At 44.9% G+C, this 16,275-nt stretch overlaps 1 protein-coding gene across 1 annotated transcript; it reads left to right on the plus strand.

Annotated features, from left to right (window-relative positions):
* The first annotated feature begins 11,248 nt into the window (after positions 1-11,248).
* On the plus strand, positions 11,249-13,355 carry RNF225 (ring finger protein 225). The gene has a single exon (XM_060238256.1). It carries the CDS (start codon positions 11,250-11,252, stop codon positions 11,955-11,957), a length of 708 nt encoding a protein of 235 aa, XP_060094239.1. The 5' UTR covers position 11,249; the 3' UTR covers positions 11,958-13,355.
* The last annotated feature ends 2,920 nt before the right edge of the window (positions 13,356-16,275 follow it).

The following is a 16,275-nucleotide window of genomic DNA, read 5'->3' on the forward strand; positions in this document are numbered from 1 at the left end:
ACCTATCTCCTTATCCAGGTCACCCTGACTAGGATAGCTCAGACTAGCCTGATCTCACCAGATCTTGAATGCTAAACAGGCTCAGCTCTGGTAGATGGGAGACCACCAAGGAATACCAGGGGTGTGATGCAAAGCCACGCAATGGCAAACCACCTCTGAACATCTCTTGCCTTAAAAAATAAGTCTAGCTCACCACCTAGTGGTGTGTAATGCTAAAAGAGCTAGAACTTCTGGCTACCAGACAATCTTGGGATCTCCTGGCTATACTACACACACTGCCATACAATTACTATTATTACCTCCTGATAACTGTTTGTCTATTGATTTATGCCCCATCTTTCTTTGCTTTGGGGCCCCAAAACATTTTATTATTCTATCACCTCTATGAGGTGGGTTAGATTGTGAGTGTAGGAGTTTGAAGCCTGGGTCTTCCAGATCCATTACCGTAAAAATAAGGTGGAAGAGGGGAGAATGAAACTTTAGGTCTCCCTTAGGGAGCTCAGTGGGATGTAGTTTTAGAAAATGATTTCAGGTAGGTAGCAGATGTAGAGGAAAACTTTCTCTTCTGGAATCTCTTGAGGGCTGCTTGAGAGTGGATCTTGACAGACCAGCGCTCTCACTCTGCCTAAGTGAACCGCATTCGGCTTGAGTTACAGCTAGCATCATGGCTGAGCAGTGATTCTGAATGCAGATTTCCCTGGCCCAGCACTAAGTGTGATGCAGGCTGATTGGAATGTTACACCTGAGTAAAGGTGACCCAGCTTCAAATCTCTGCTTGCTTCAGAGCATACCAAGAGGTCTCTTAAGAAGTCTGCATGCACACGAAAGCTTACCTTGAGTAAAACTTTGTTGGTCTTAAAGGTGCCACTGGACTTGAACTTTGTTCAAGAGGTTTTAGGTAAGGCACTCACTTTCAGCCCAGACTACTGTAGAGGGTTCTTGTGAAACTTACAATGAGTGCAGAAGTTGCAGCAGTATAGTTGGTGGGATATACAGGGTAGGTCAGTGGAACTTTGGCTGAACTGCAGAAGGATCAAAAGTGGAGTGGGTAGGATTGAAGCTTGCTGGCTAGAGATGTAAAATTTCCCAAAACTCTAATGGAAAGAGAGTATGAGTGAATTATTGGTGTGCTGGGAGAAAATCTGGCTCCAATGAAAAACAGTGGCATCTTTATTTGACAGTCTGAGAATAAACTGGGTTAATCAATCTTTTGGTCTCGGAACTGATTTGTAACATAGGCATGACCATTTTTTGCAGGCGTATGTTTGTTTCTTCTGATTTTCTGGTTCCCTTATAAAGATCCTTTGAACCCAGACTTATACTGATGGTATAAAAATGCCACAGGACCCCTACTTGCTACACTTTCCTATCACATAGTGGTTGTGGTGGTGTTATACAGCTTGGAAAAGAAAGGAAAGATCCCCAGTGCAAGCACCAGTCATTTCCGACTCTGGGGTGATGTTGCTTTCACAACGTTTTCACGGCAAACTTTTTACGGGGTGGTTTGCCATTGCCTTCCCCAGTTTTTTACACTTTCCCTCCAGCAAAGCTGGGTACTCATTTTACCGACCTCGGAAGGATGGAAGGCTGAGTCAACCTTGGGCTGGCTACCTGACATCCAGCTTCCACCGGAATCGAACTCAGGTCGTGACGCGAGAAGAGAGTTCAGACCACAGTACTGCCGTACTGCTGCTTTACCACTCTGCGCCACGGGGCCACTTATATAGCTTGATTCCTCCTTTAAATCCCCAACTGTAATCTAGTTTATGTTCTTCTGTTTGCTCTTTTGTTCTACAGGGCAGTAGAACTACTTTAACATTGCTGGTAGCCATCTAAGCATGAGAATATTTTACACAGATCACTGCTTCTGTTGTAAGCTCTGAAGTGAAAGTTGTATGGGGTAAGTCTGCAAGCTGGATGTGCATCCAAAACTAGCAGATCTTCCTGGTGCAAATTCCTCTTTAGGGTTGCACCTCTGGATGTTGCACAGCTGCTGTAAAGTTGGGATTCCTACATCAACTGGATATGAATTCTGTTCTGATCTCTTTAGCCTGCAGGAACGAAGTATGCAACTGTAAAGCTTGCTGCTTATTGTTTCTAAAGGCAAGATAACCCAGAAAATATCATCTTACTTTTTTCGTAATGCCATTTAATACCAAAGACAAGCCCCCAGTTCAAATCTCAGATCTGTCACAAACTTATAAGGCAGCTTTAGGCCACATCCACTCTCTCATGGAGTTGCCAGGTCTGTGTTGGAAAATACTTGGACACTTTGGGGGTGGATCCAGGAGAGGGCGGGGTTTGGGAAGCAGAGGAGCCTTAGTGTGGTATAATGCCATGGAGTCCACCCTTCAAAGCAGCCATTTTTTCCAGGGGGGGAACTCTGTCAGGCTTTGGTGTAAATGATAATGGAAACAGAAACATTGATAAGCAATACAAAATGTGTAATGTATTATATAAAGTGATATATCATCTTCTAACCTCTAGTAACAATAAACAATTAGAGTCAGTTTCAGTGTGCATCACCTGAAGCTCAAAGAGCCATGTGCAGATAGTTTGAGATCAATGTTCCCTCTAAGATACAGAGTCTTGTGAGCAAAAATTCTACTTTGTGAGCTACTGGCATTAATGTTGTGAGCTACTGGCACTAAAGGTGTGAGCTACTGCATAAATTAGTGTGCTCTGGGGTCATCCTTCCTGAGAGAAGTGAGGGACGGTGGCTCAGTGGCAGAGCATCTGCTTGGAAAGCAGTAGGTCCAAGGTTCAATCCCTGGCATCTCCACTAAAAAAGGATCCAGGCAAATAGGCGTGAAAAACCTCAGCTTGAGACCCTGGAGAGCCGCTGCCAGTCTGAGTAGACAATACTGACTATGATGGACTGAGGGTCTGATTCAGTATAAGGCAGCTTCATATGTTCAACTAAGATAAAAATCTGTGAGCCAGAGGCTAAAAAACTGTGAGCTAGCTCACGCTAACTCAAATTAGAGGGAACACTGTTTGAGATGTGTGAGTTGATCCATATACAAGCATTGCATTCTGTGGCTCCATTAGGAATGAATTTATATATGAGAGACTGAGCAGAAGAACATTGAAACCATCTTGAAACTCCGGGTTTTTCTTTCTCTCTATTTGTGCTTCTGTTACATTTTCCTAAACTGACGGCTCGGAATATCTATTGAACGTTATGAGCTTTGAGTAAAGCACATGGAAACTGACTGTAAAGGAGCTTCACAGCAGGAGGACTTAAAGAGACATTGTCTATACAGAACCCTGGGAATCTGGCTATTGTGATTGTGATTCATGTATTTACTAATTGTTTTATTGTTACTAGAGGTTAGAAGATATATCATTTTATATAATATATTACACATTTTGTATTGCTTTTTGGTGTTTCTGTTTCCATTTTCTCCAGGGGAGCTGATCTCTGCCAGCTGAGGATCAGTTGTAAAACTGGGAAATCTTGAGGCCCCACCTGGAGGCTGGCAACCCTACTTTTCAGCCCACAATCTGTAAAATGGGAATAATGCTGGCCTACTTTGCAGGTTTCTTGGCAAGGATGTGAACATGCTTTGAACACTGGAAGTGCTATACGATTGCTAAATGTTTTTATTGGGTTGGATCCTCCAGTCCAGGGTTTCCCAAACTTTTCTTTCCCATGACCCGGTTATTTTTACACTTCTCCTTCGTGGCCCACTAAAATTTGGGGGTGGAGCCAGGAGACTTTGGGGGTGGAGCCGGGAGACAGGAATTATGTCATTTCCTGTGGTAGCAAGGATTCGTGGGAAGGGCGGGATATAAATCTCAAATAAATAAATAAAAAAATAAATAAAAAGTGATGTCACTTCCGAGGCACACTGAACCAAAACTCCACCTTTTCCTGTGATGTCACTTCCAGGGTACTCCCCCAAACCTGCCTCTTCTTCTGAAGTAAATTCATTTTCAGAAAAATCTCTCTGAAACTCATGCTGAGCCAAAATGAGGGTAGAAAGTGGGGGGTCCTCTCTTTCCACCCCCATACCTGCATGCACCTATCTGTTTGTGTGTTCTTATCCAGCTTACAAACACTCCTAATGCCCATGTTCAATTGCCTGCACCACCTACGCATGCCTTCCTCAACAGCACTGGCCAGTGTATGCAGTTGGGAGAGCTGTTGCCATTGTCATCAGGAATGCCAGCACTGTGTACCACCCATACTGGGCCCTGGCAGCTGCTCTACCTTCTTTGCCACCCAGGCCTCCTGAGGAAATCTCTCCAAAGGAACATCCTGCAAGGCACATGAAAGTTCATACCTTAAAGAACACTTCATGGGTCTAAAGTGCCAATGGATGCCAGCTTTTCTCACAAACACGGAGCGGGGGAGAAGGAAGCAGAGGCAGCCCAGCTCCTCTCTGCACAACACAGAGATGGGGCGGGGCTAGCTTTGGCTATTCTTGTGATCCGGCAGTGAGGCTTCTATGGCCCAGTACTGGGTCACGAACCTGCAATTGGGAAACACTGCTCCAGTCCATAAACAGCTGTAGCCTCAGGGTTTTCTTGTAGAAAAAGCCCATCAGGAACTCATCTGCATATTAGGCCACACCCCCTGACATCACCATTGTTTTACACAGGGCTTTTTTGTAGGAAAAACCCAGCAGGAACTCATTTGCATATTAGGCCACACCCCCTGATAACAAGCCAGCAGGAACTGCATTCCTGTGCGTTCCTTTTTAGAAAAAGCCCTGTGTACCCTAGTTTCCCTCCCCCCACCAGCCCCTGACTCCCAGGCAAATTGATTCCTGTGACTGTATGTCCCATATAGATTCCCTGAGGGATGGGGGTGGGCAATAAGGAAGGTCAAGTGAATGGAATCACCCTCCCTCTCTCCTTGGTTAGTGGAGCAATTCTGTCACCTTACTCCTCCACATTTAGCTCCATGGATCCAGAAACCTCAGGAATCAACTTTCCCAGACTCAGATGGAACTGTTGTGGGAAGGTGGGAAATATTCCTGGTGCTTATGAGTTGAGGTATCCAATTAATTATATATGTTCTGATAACATATGTAGAAAAGTTGGGAAATCAGCTGTTCAATGAGAGAAAAACTTGTGTAATGAACAGCTCCTCTTAAGTTTCCCTTCCAAATGTTCCATTTTCTTCTCTAGGGTTTTTCTTACCAGATTATTTGGGGAAGGGACGGAGATGGACTAGAAAACACAGCATTTTTATTTCTGGATCTTCACATACTTGTCTGTGGCATATTTTCGGGAATAACTCTGAGGGCCCCCACACCTGCTACAATTAGGCAATCAGTGCTGAAAGTCTCTTTGCAAGAGAGTTCAAATTTCTGGCAAGATAAAGCAGGGCCTTACCAGTTGTGAGGTGACCCCAGCCTTTTGAGTCCTGTGTTCTGGGAGAAAGGTGGCATTTAAATATGCTAAATAAATACATCAACCCTGTGGAACATACTTAAAAAACCTTCTTATCTGTTCTGGCTTTGGCATACAGTATCCCCAAGGCTACTTGTTTGTTGTTGTTGATCAGTCGCACAGTCGAGTCCGACTCTTTGTGACCCCATGGACAAAGTCACGCCAGGCCCTCCTGTCTTCCACCATCCTCTGAAGTCTGCTCAAATTCGTGTTTATTGCATCAGTAATGCTGTCCAGCCATCTCATCTTTTTGCTGTCCCCTTCTTATTTTGCCTTCTGTCTTTCCCAGCATCAGGATCTTCTCCAGTGAGTGCTTCCTTCTCATTTGGTGGCCAAAGTATTTGAGCTTCAGCTTCAGCATCTGACTTTCCAGGGAACTGGAAGTCCCTTAGGACTGTCTGATTTGACCTTCTTGCAGTCCAAGGGCCTCTCAAGAGTCTTCTCCAGCACCACATCTCAAAAGCATCTGTTCTTCTGTGCTTGGCCTTCCTTATGGTCCAGCTCTCACAGCCATACATTACTACTGGGAATACCATTGCTTTGACTATACAGACTTTTGTTGGAAGGGTGATGTCTCTATTTTTTATTATACTGCCCAGGTTCGCCATAGCTGTCCTCCCAAGGAGCAAACGTCTTTTAATTTCATGGCTACAGCCACCATCTGCAATGATCTTGGATCCCAGAAATGTGAAGTCTGTCACTGCTTCCATGTCTTCCCCTTCTATTTGCCAAGGTGTGATGGGGCCGGATGCCATGATCTTAGTTTTTTTGCTGTTGAGTTTCAAGCCTACTTTTGTGCTCTCCTCTTTCACCCTCAACAAGAAGTTCTTTAGGTCCTCCTCACTTTATGCCATTAGAGTGGTGTCATCTGCATATCTGAGGTTGTTGATGTTTTTCCTGGCAATCTTAATTCCGGCTTCATCCAGGCCAGCATTCCGCATGATGTACTCTGCATATAAATTAAATAAGCAGGGTGACAATATGCATTCTTGTCGAACTCCTTTTGCTATTCTAAACCAATCAGTTGTTTCATATCCCGTTCTGACAGTTGCTTCTTGACCCTTATACAGGTTTCTCAGGAGACATGTGAGGTGATCTGGTACTCCCATCTCTTGCCACAGTTTGTTGTGATTCACACAATCAAAGGCTTTAGCATGGTTAATGAAGCAGAAATGGAGGTTTTTCTGATACTCCCATGCTTTCTCCATAATCCAGCGAATGTTGGCAATTAGATTTCTAGTTCCTCTACCTCTCCGAAACCCAGCTTGAACTTCTGGTAGTTCCCGATCAACATACTGCTGAAGCCTAGCTTGTAGGGTCTTTAACATGACCTTGCTGGCATGTGAAAAGAGTGCAATGGTGTGATAGTTTGAACATTTGGATGAGATACTTCTACAGCAGATTGCAAAGTTCTCCAAGAGAAGGGATACAATGATCATGGGAGATTTCAGTTACCCAGACATCTGTTGGAAGTTCAACTCTGCTAAAAATGAAAAGTCAAATAGATTCCTGACTTGTCTTGCTGACAACTTCCTTTTCCAGAAAGTGAAGAAGGAAACAAGGGGATCTGCTATCATGGATTTGATTCTCACCAACAAGAAGAATTGATTGAAGAAGTGGAAATAGTGGGCACCCTGGGCAGTAGTGACCATGTGATTTTGGAATTTACAGTCTTAAGGAATGGAAAAGCTATAGAAAGGCAAACTTTGATAAACTTAGAACTATACTGGGTAAAATCCCATGATCAGGAGGAAGGGGGTTCAGGAGGGGTGGGAGTTTCTTAAAAGCGAAATACTGAAAGCGCAATCACAGACGATTCCTGTGAGAGGAAAAAATGGAAAAAGCCTAAAGAAGCCAAAGTGGTTCCATAAACAGCTCTCTAAAGACTTGAGAAATAAAAAAGACTCTTTTAGGAATTGGAAGGAGGGCCTTATAACCAAGGATGAATATAAACAAATCACCAGTGCTTGTAGAGAAAAAGTTAGGAAAGCTAAAGCTCAGTATGAGCTTAGGCTGGCCAAAGATGCTAAAAACAACAAAAAAGGGTTCTTTTCTTATGTTCAGAGTAAGAAAAAGAGCAAGGACATAGTAGGCCCATTGCGAAGGCAAGAAAGTGAACTTGTAACAGGAAATGAAGAGAGGGCGGAACTGCTCAATTCCTACTTTTCCTCAGTCTTCTCTTCTGAGGGAAACAGTGCTCAACATGGCAAAAACAGAACATATAAGGAGGGTATGAAGTTCCAACCTAGGATCAGCATAGGGGTAGTACATAAACACCTAGTTTCTTTAAATGAAACTAAGTCCTCAGGGCCAGATGAATTGCATCCAAGGGTTCTAAAAGAGCTTGCAGATGTAATATCTGAGCCTCTGGCTATTATTTTTGAGAATTCTTGGAGAACAGGAGAGGTGCCTGAAGATTGGAGGCGGGCGAATGTTGTCCCCATTTTCAAGAAGGGGAAAAAAGATGATCCGGGTAGCTACCGACCCATCAGCTTGGCGTCTATACCTGGAAAAGTTTTAGAACAAATCATCAAACAGTCAGTCCTGGAACATTTAGAAAGAATGGATGTGATTACTAAGAGCCAGCATGTTTTTCTCAAGAACAAGTCATGTCAGACTAACCTGATCTCTTTATTTGAGAAAGTGACTACCTTGCTGGACCAGGGGAATGCTGTAGACATTGTTTATCTTGATTTCAGTAAGGCTTTTGATAAAGTTCCACATACTATCCTTGTTGACAAGTTGGTAAAATGTGGTTTGGATCCTGTTACCATTAGGTGGATCTGTAACTGGTTGACAGATTGCACCCAAAGAGTGCTTGTGAATGGTTCCTCATCCTCTTGGAGAGGAGTGACATGTGGAGTGCCTCAAGGATCTGTCCTGGGACCTGTTTTGTTCAACATCTTTATAAATGATTTGGATGAAGGAATAGAGGGAATGCTTATTAAATTTGCAGATGATATGAAATTGGGAGGGGTTGCAAACACAGAAGAAAACAGAAACAGGATACAGGATGACCTTGACGGGCTGGAAAACTGGGCTAAAAGCAATAAAATGAATTTTAATGGGGATAAATGTAAAGTTCTGCATTTAGGTAGGAAAAATCCAATGCATGGTTATAGGATGGGGGAGACTTGTCTTAGCAGTAGTATGTGCTAAAAGGATCTAGGGGTCTCAGTGGATCATACGCCGAACATGAGTCAACAGTGTGATGCGGTGGCTAAAAAGGCAAATGCAATTTTGGGCTGTATCAACAGAAGATAGTGTCCAGATCACGTGATGTGATGGTATCGCTTTACTCTGCTCTGGTAAGACCTCACCTGGAGTATTGTGTTCAGTTTTGGGCACCACATTTTAAGAAGGATATAGACAAGCTGGAACAGGTCCAGAGGAGGGCGACGAAGATGGTGAGGGATCTGGAGACCAAGTCCTGTGAGGAATGGTTGAAGGAACTGGGGATGTTTAGCCTGGAGAGGAGGTGGCTGATAGGTGATATGATCACCATCTTCAAGTACTTGAAGAGCTGTCATATAGAGGATTGTGTGGAATTGTTTTCTGTGGCCCCAGAAGGTAGGACCAGAACCAATGGGTTGAAATTAAATCAAAAGAATTTCCAGCTCAACATTAGGAAGAACTTTCTGACCTCCTTCCTTGGAGGTTTTTAAACAGAGGTTAGATGGCCATTTGACAGCAATGAAGATCCTGTGAATTTAGGGGGAAGTGTTTGTGAGTTTCCTGCATTGTGCTGGGGGTTGGACTAGATGACCCTAGAGGTCCCTTCCAGCTCTATGATTCTATGATTCCTTGGCATTACCCTTCTTTGGGACTGGAGTATAAACTGATCGTTCCCAATCCCGTGGCCACTGTTGCGTTTTCCAGATTTTTCATATAATGTGTGCATAACTTTAACAGCATCATCTTTTAGGACTTCGAAAAGCTCAACTGGGATACCGTCATCTCCGCTCGCTTTGTTGTTAGTAATACTTTCTAAGGCCCATTTGTCTTCACACTCCAGAATGTCTGGCTCAAGGTCAGCGATTTCACTGTCATGGTTGTCAAGTACATTGAAATCCTTCTTGTATAAATGTTCTGTGTATTCTTGCCACCTCATTCTGATCTCTTCTGCTTCTGTTAGTTCCCTGTTTTTGTCCTTTATCATGGCCATCTTTGCACAAAACGGTCCCTTGATTTCTCCAATTTTCTTGAAGAGATCTCTTATCCTTCCCTTTCTATTATTTTCCTCTATTGCTTTGCATTGTTCCTTCAGGAAGGTCTCCTTATCTCTCCTTGCTGTTCTCTGGAAATCTGCATTCAGTTGGGTGAATCTTTCTTTTTCACCTTTGCCTTTCGCTTTGCTTCTTTCCTCAGCTATTTGTAAAGCCTCATGAGACAGCCACTTTGCTTTCTTGCATTTCTTTTTCTTTGGGATGGTGCTGATCGCTACCTTCTGTACAATGTCATGAATTTCCGTCCATAGTTCTTCAAGCACTCTGTCTATCAACTCTAGTCCCTTAAATCTATTCTTCACCTCCACTGTATATTCATAAGGGATGTGATCAAGGTCAAACCTGAACGGCCTAATGACTTCCCCAGTTGTCTTCAGTTTAAGCCTGAATTTTGCAATGAGTAGCTCATGATCTGAGCCACAGTCAGCTCCAGGTCTTGTTTTTGCTGACTGTAAGGAGCTTCTCCATCTTTGACTGCAGAGTATATAATCAGTCTGATTTCTGTGTTGCCCATCAGGTGCACGTATAGAGTCGCCTTTTAGGTTGTTGGAAGAAGGTGTTCACTATGACCAGATTATTCTCTTGACAAAACTCTGTTAGCCTTTGCCCGGCTTCATTTTGTTCTCCAAGGCCAAACTTGTCAGTTGTTCTGGTTACCTTTTGACTTCCTACTTTGGCATTCCAGTCCCCTATGATGAGGAGGACATCTTTTTTTGGTGTTAATTCTAGAAGGTATTGTAGATCTAGTTACAAAATTATAAATCTGTAGAGCTGCCCAAGCCTAGAGTTAGGGTTGGGAAATTCCTGGTGATTGGGGGCAGTGCTTTGAGAGTTTGAGGAAGGAAATCAGCAGGGATGCGATGCCACAGACTCTGAAGCTTCCTTTTTTCCCAAGGGAACTGGCCTGTGCAGTGTGAAGATTATAATTCCAGGAAAACTCTAGGCTCCACCTGGAGGTTAGCAGTTCTATCAAGGGTTCTTCATGTGGCAATGGTAAGACATTTTCAGGTCGGTAGCTATAGTGATCCTAGGGTTGCCAGGTCTAATTCAAGGAATATCTGGGGACTTTGGGGGTGGAGCCAGGAGGCATTGGGGGTGGAGCCAGGAGCAAGGTTGTGACAAGCATAATTGAACTCCAAAGGGAGTTCTGGCCATCACATTTAAAGGGACTGCACTGCACCTCTTTTAAATGTCTTCCCTCCATAGGAAGTAATGAAGGATAGGGGCACCTTCTTTGGGGGCTCATAGAATTGGACCCCCCTGGACTAATCTTTTTGAAACTTGGCCTACTCATGATGGTTTGCTAATGAAGTGTGAAAGAGCCTCTTCCACTAACAGTGGCTGGTAAGCAGTGTGGGTGACACTTGTCCTCCTTGGATATCTTATCACGGTCTCTCCAGATTAAGCGGAATGACTCCCTTGTCATCTACCTGTGGAGGTTAGCACCCTGTGTCATTGTGTGGCTGTTTCTTGCCTGAAGTAAATATTTGCTTTCTCGGTCTCCTCCTCAGAAATGTCAACATAGGCCCAACCTGATTCTCCAGGGTGCCTGAGCAGAGATGCAGCCTGCTGACACAAAATCTAAAGTCCTCAGCTCTTGGTCCCTCCGTTGTTGAAGCCATGGCCCATGACAACCCACGTTTCCAGGCTGAGCCAGAGGAGCCAGATAACAAGGAGGAAGGGGCAAACTCTGAGGCCAGTTCCCTAGACTGCGTCATCTGCTTCACCCGCTACGACCGGATCTTCAAAGTGCCCAAGAAACTGAGTTGCAGCCACATCTTCTGCCTGGAGTGCCTGGCGAGGATCAATGTCTCCTCCGAGGATGTGAACACCATCACCTGCCCTGTCTGCCGGGCACCTACCAACCTGCCTTCCCGCAAGGGGCTGCCAGGCCTTCCCACGCACAGTGACCTTCTGGAGCAACTCTCAGCCATGCCGGCCCCCACAGGTTCGGTGCGCTTTGACCGTCGTCGGGGTTTGCTGTACCTGCCTGGGGGGCGCACGGGTGTCCTGGGTGCCACTAAAGTCAGGGCCAAGTCAGAGACTCCCCTCAACACTGTCAGCCTGAGCATTGATGTTGGGAGGCCAGCCCCACAAGGACCAGGACGGATGTTCACACTCTCTGGCTGGCCCTTCTATGTAGCCCTGGCAATTGCCCTACTGGTTACCATTGGCTTAATTATCTGTGGCATCTACATCTTTCTGTTACCGTCCATGTATACTGTTCCGTTGATGGGGCAGCAACAAGGAAACCTCACACAAGGGTATAATGGTTATGGAAGAAACCACAATTACTCCTGGATGAACTTCTCTCCACCAGTGGTCTAAATCCTGCCGTCTTCAGTGTGACTATACTAACTGCAGTCTCTGTTTGCAGAGAACAGACAGGGTGGGAGCAATCAAACCTACATGGGCCTGGCTGAATTAGCTGTATTTGTGAAGGCACTTGAACTGACAACTTGGGAGTTGGTGTATGACCTACTGCAGAAAGATCTCATGGGGGTCCAGGGAGAGATCATATAGTTTGGATAGTGTAACATGGATTACCACCTTAATTGCCAGATTGAACTAGAATGTTGAGGTGATAGTCGTTTTCCAGCTTCTTGAGGCACACATGAGGGAGGGATTCTAAGCCCACTGACTCATGCGTAGAGGGGAGAGAGTCCCTTGAGCTTCATGGATATGAACAAGGGTGGGAATGTAGGCATGGTGTTGTATTGTGTGCTTTTAACTCCCAGGTTAGTACAAGACTAACCCTACCTCCTGACACCCCTACCTCCTCCTGGTACTATATTTACAACTCTCAATAAGGTTTTCTTCTTGACTCTTGGCTTTTAAGAGCAGCATGTCAGGCCAAAATTCAAGCAGTTAAAGATTTATCTAGTGCGGAGATGGAGTAAAAGGGGGAAGGTCTCGTCTGTCAAAACTGTTACGTGTCTTGCGCCAGTTAATAGCATGGGCATCCTGCCAGGAGGGGAAAGATGGCAGTCTGGTGCATCAATAATGACAATCTGGCTTGGATTTCAGAATTTCAAACACAGAATCATTCCTACTGTTTAGGTTGGTGACTGGCCAGAAAAAAAAAAACTGGCCCGGCCTGCTCTTGTGCCAGTAAGAGCAGCCTGATCCGAAGATATAATCAGCCTGCAGCTATCATTGGCTACTCCCTGCTGAAGGTACAACTACAAGGTTGGAAAATCTTATTTTGCATTTTGCACAGACCCCCCCCCCCCCAGATTTAAACCCACACACCCCAATTCTGATGGGTAAATTCCAATTCCAATCTTGTCTCTTCGATGGCAACATTGCTTAGTTGTGCTACTGGTCCCAAATGACTAGCCCCTCCTCTGTTGTAAAGCCACCTCTGCCACTGCCCCGCACGGAATTCAATCCTGGATGCAAAATTCACATCTAGCTATGTGGAACTTTCGATGTACGGAAGAACAGAGGGGTGGGGGGCTTAGAGGAAGGGGTACCACATTGCCTCCTAAAAATCTGCTTCCTGAGCCTTGCAAAACATTTTTCACGTTTCCTCCCCATGCAATCATGTACTTTTTGAGAGTGAAATCTAATGCAAGCCTAGCCATGCAGACCCTGCCATAGGTCTGCTGTGGGCCTGAGAAACTACTGGTTGCTTGAACATTTCTTCAGACTTGAAGGCCATGGGCAGGACAACTGAAACTTGATACTTGGAGTGCTTGCCAATAAAGGAGATTTATTTGGTGAGTTTGGAGGTGTTTGGGTTTGGTTTTTTTTTGCTGGTGATGGGATCGAATGATAAAGGTAAAGGCAATCCCATGTGCAAGCATCAGTCACTTCTGACTCTGGGGTGACGTTGCTTTCACGTTTTCATGGCAGACTTTTTACGAGGTGGTTTGCCATTGCCTCACAGTCATCTACACTTTACCCCCAGCAAGCTATGAACATATGAACATATGAAGCTGCCTTATACTGAATCAGACCCTTGGTCCATCAAAGTCAGTATTGTCTTCTCAGACTGGCAGCATCTGTTCATATGTTCATATGTTCACAGTCATCTACACTTTACCCCCAGCAAGCTGGGTACTAATTTTACCGACCTCAGAAGGATAGAAGGCTGAGTCAACCTTGAGCCAGCTACCTGAACCCAACTTCCACTGGGATCCAACTCAGGTCGTGAGCAGAGCTTGAACTGCAGTATTGCAACTTAACACTCTGGGCCATGGGGCTCGAATGACAGAATCTCCCAAATCTGCTGTTTTGTCTTCCTTTTACCCTCAGTCTTTCCCCCAAATAAGTATTTTTCCAGGAAAGTACCGGCTTTTAATTTTTAGTACCCCATCCACTCACAAGTGAATTTTAAAAATACACTATAAAATAAGAGCGATGTATTGACTCAGTAAAGATGGCAAGCAAGATTTTGCATCTTTTTAAGGTAGCAAACTAACTTACTGAAATCTTAAGTATACATGCAGATGTACACAAGGGAGAATGATAAAAGTGGCTGTGAAAGAGATCCGTGGACAAAGGAAGCATTTATGTTCATTGGCAGGGGTGCAAAGAACATCGTCTCCTTCCTCCCAAGGTGCATTGCTGTTTCCTCAGCAGGCTCTGGGCACTCTCAATTACCCTCTCTAACTCCAGGTCTACCTGCAGGTTCATAAGTTCCCTTTTCCTATGCAGAAGTGAATTCTGCATTTTCGAATATACCCACGATTTCCTTTCCCCTTCAGGAGCTGCTCAATCCACATACCTGCCGTGAAATGAAAGCTCGTACTTGCTGTCCTACCTTGGAACATATAATGTCCAAATAAAGAAAGCAGTAAAAGGTTTCCAGTTTGCCTGGATCCTGATGTCATTAAACTTCCCACTTCCCCAAGTCTAGCAGCTCTGAGCTCTTTACGCTACTTAATTCCAGCCTATCAATCCTGCTGCAATAGATTATTAAAGCCCAAGCCTCACACACATGCCCAGCTTTTGGCATCTCAGGACAGATGAAAGGCAAAGCTATTTTTTTTTTTAAAAGGGGTGTATTCAAAGTCTTTCTCATTATATTTAACCTAAGCACAGGCTTTTTTCTCCAGGGCTGAGCTCTGAAGAAACTGGTTTTGCAGACTGGCAGCTGAAAGCAAATGTGGACAGCATTCATAGACTGGCCCTTTGAAAACAATAAAGCCATGCATTGATCAATAAAACATGCATATGCCATTATAAAGAAAGGGAGAAGGAGCAAACTGATGGCTGGATGGGTATTTGGATTTGCTGCTCCATTCATTTGTCAAATTCAGATGCCAAGAGAAATCTGGGCTCACATTGTAGCCGAAGAACCGGCTGTGAGTTTTCTTTTTATATGACATCTGCCTTCTCTCATTGGAAACCTGGGCAACATGCTTGAATTGACTTCTTGGGTAGCATCTTGTTATTTTACCCATATCAATAAAAGGGTTGGAGTTCAGTAATACAACACTCACTCGGCACAGACATCAAATTGCGGTCCTGAAGAAGCTTCTGATTAGCTCATCAAAACACCTTCGTTTGTGCTCCATGAGTGAATTAATTACTTCCGCTGTTGTGGCCAACCACAAGACACTTTTCCATCCAAACTGGCAACATAGGATTTGTGCTTGTACCAGGATTGCAGGCGGGGATTCGGGGAAACACACCCAGCTTCACATGTAACAGCAGGCCACAAGTTGCCGTAAAAGTAGAAGCAGCTACTAGTCTGTGGAGCACAAAGGGATGGAGGGCTCATGGGGGTACATGTGGGGTGGGGGGAGGACAGAAAACAGCAGCCCATAGGGGTCTCTCACTGAGTGGGGACAGTAACGTTTTGTCTTCTTGGTGCTTGGGGGGGCATGAGTGGGAGGGCTTCTGGAGTTCTGGCCTCATTGGTGGATCTCCTGATGGCACCTGGGTTCTGGTCAGTGTGTGAAACAGTGTTGGACTAGATTGCTATTGGCCTGATCCAGCATGGCTTCTCTTATGTTCTTATGATCTCAAGAATGAGCCTGCAGGGCTAGAGGACTCATTCATGAAGCACCAAACCACGTCTCAGCATTAAGTCTGAACCAAACCACAGGGTCTCAGCTTCAAAGTCTGGTTAAAGGGTTTCCAGTAACAGGAGTGGAAAGCCCAAGAGCTGCTACCAGCCATGGATGTAGCAGTGTTATTTAGACAGACATTTAATCAGATTTGCTATGAGCCAGCTCCATCTATAACTGTTCTATCAGAAGCGCTTCCTCAAAAAGGGTGTTTTCTTTCATCTGAGGATTTCCTTTGAAACTGCTTGCTCGCAGAACCAGAAAACAGCTCGTCACGCTGGATGGTGCCCTGTGAGTGGCTTAGAATGCCCTAGTTTGCTATGCCCAGTGATGCCCGTAATCTGCTACCCCTGTGCCTCAAGGGTAGAGCTGCCTCTGGTTTGTCATTCTGGTCCTCTCCAGCTTATAGCTAGGAGATCAGAGAAGCCATGTTAGATCAGGCCAATGGCCCATCCAGTCCAATACTCTGTGTCACACAGTAGCCAAAACCCAGTGCCATCAGGACCATGAGTGGGGCCAGAACTCCAGAAGCCCTCCCATTGTTGCCCCCTACCCCGCACCAAGAATAGAGAGCCTCACTGAGTGCTGAACAGGGAGAAGAATGTAAGCTGACTCTAATCTTAGGT

The sequence above is a fragment of the Heteronotia binoei genome, chromosome 5 (assembly GCF_032191835.1).
Source record: "Heteronotia binoei isolate CCM8104 ecotype False Entrance Well chromosome 5, APGP_CSIRO_Hbin_v1, whole genome shotgun sequence".
Lineage (NCBI taxonomy): Eukaryota > Metazoa > Chordata > Lepidosauria > Squamata > Gekkonidae > Heteronotia > Heteronotia binoei.

Coding starts and splice junctions, on each gene's coding strand:
- RNF225 (XM_060238256.1), top strand. CDS start 11,250: ATGGCCCATGACAACCCACGTTTCCAGGCTGAGCCAGAGGAGCCAGAT.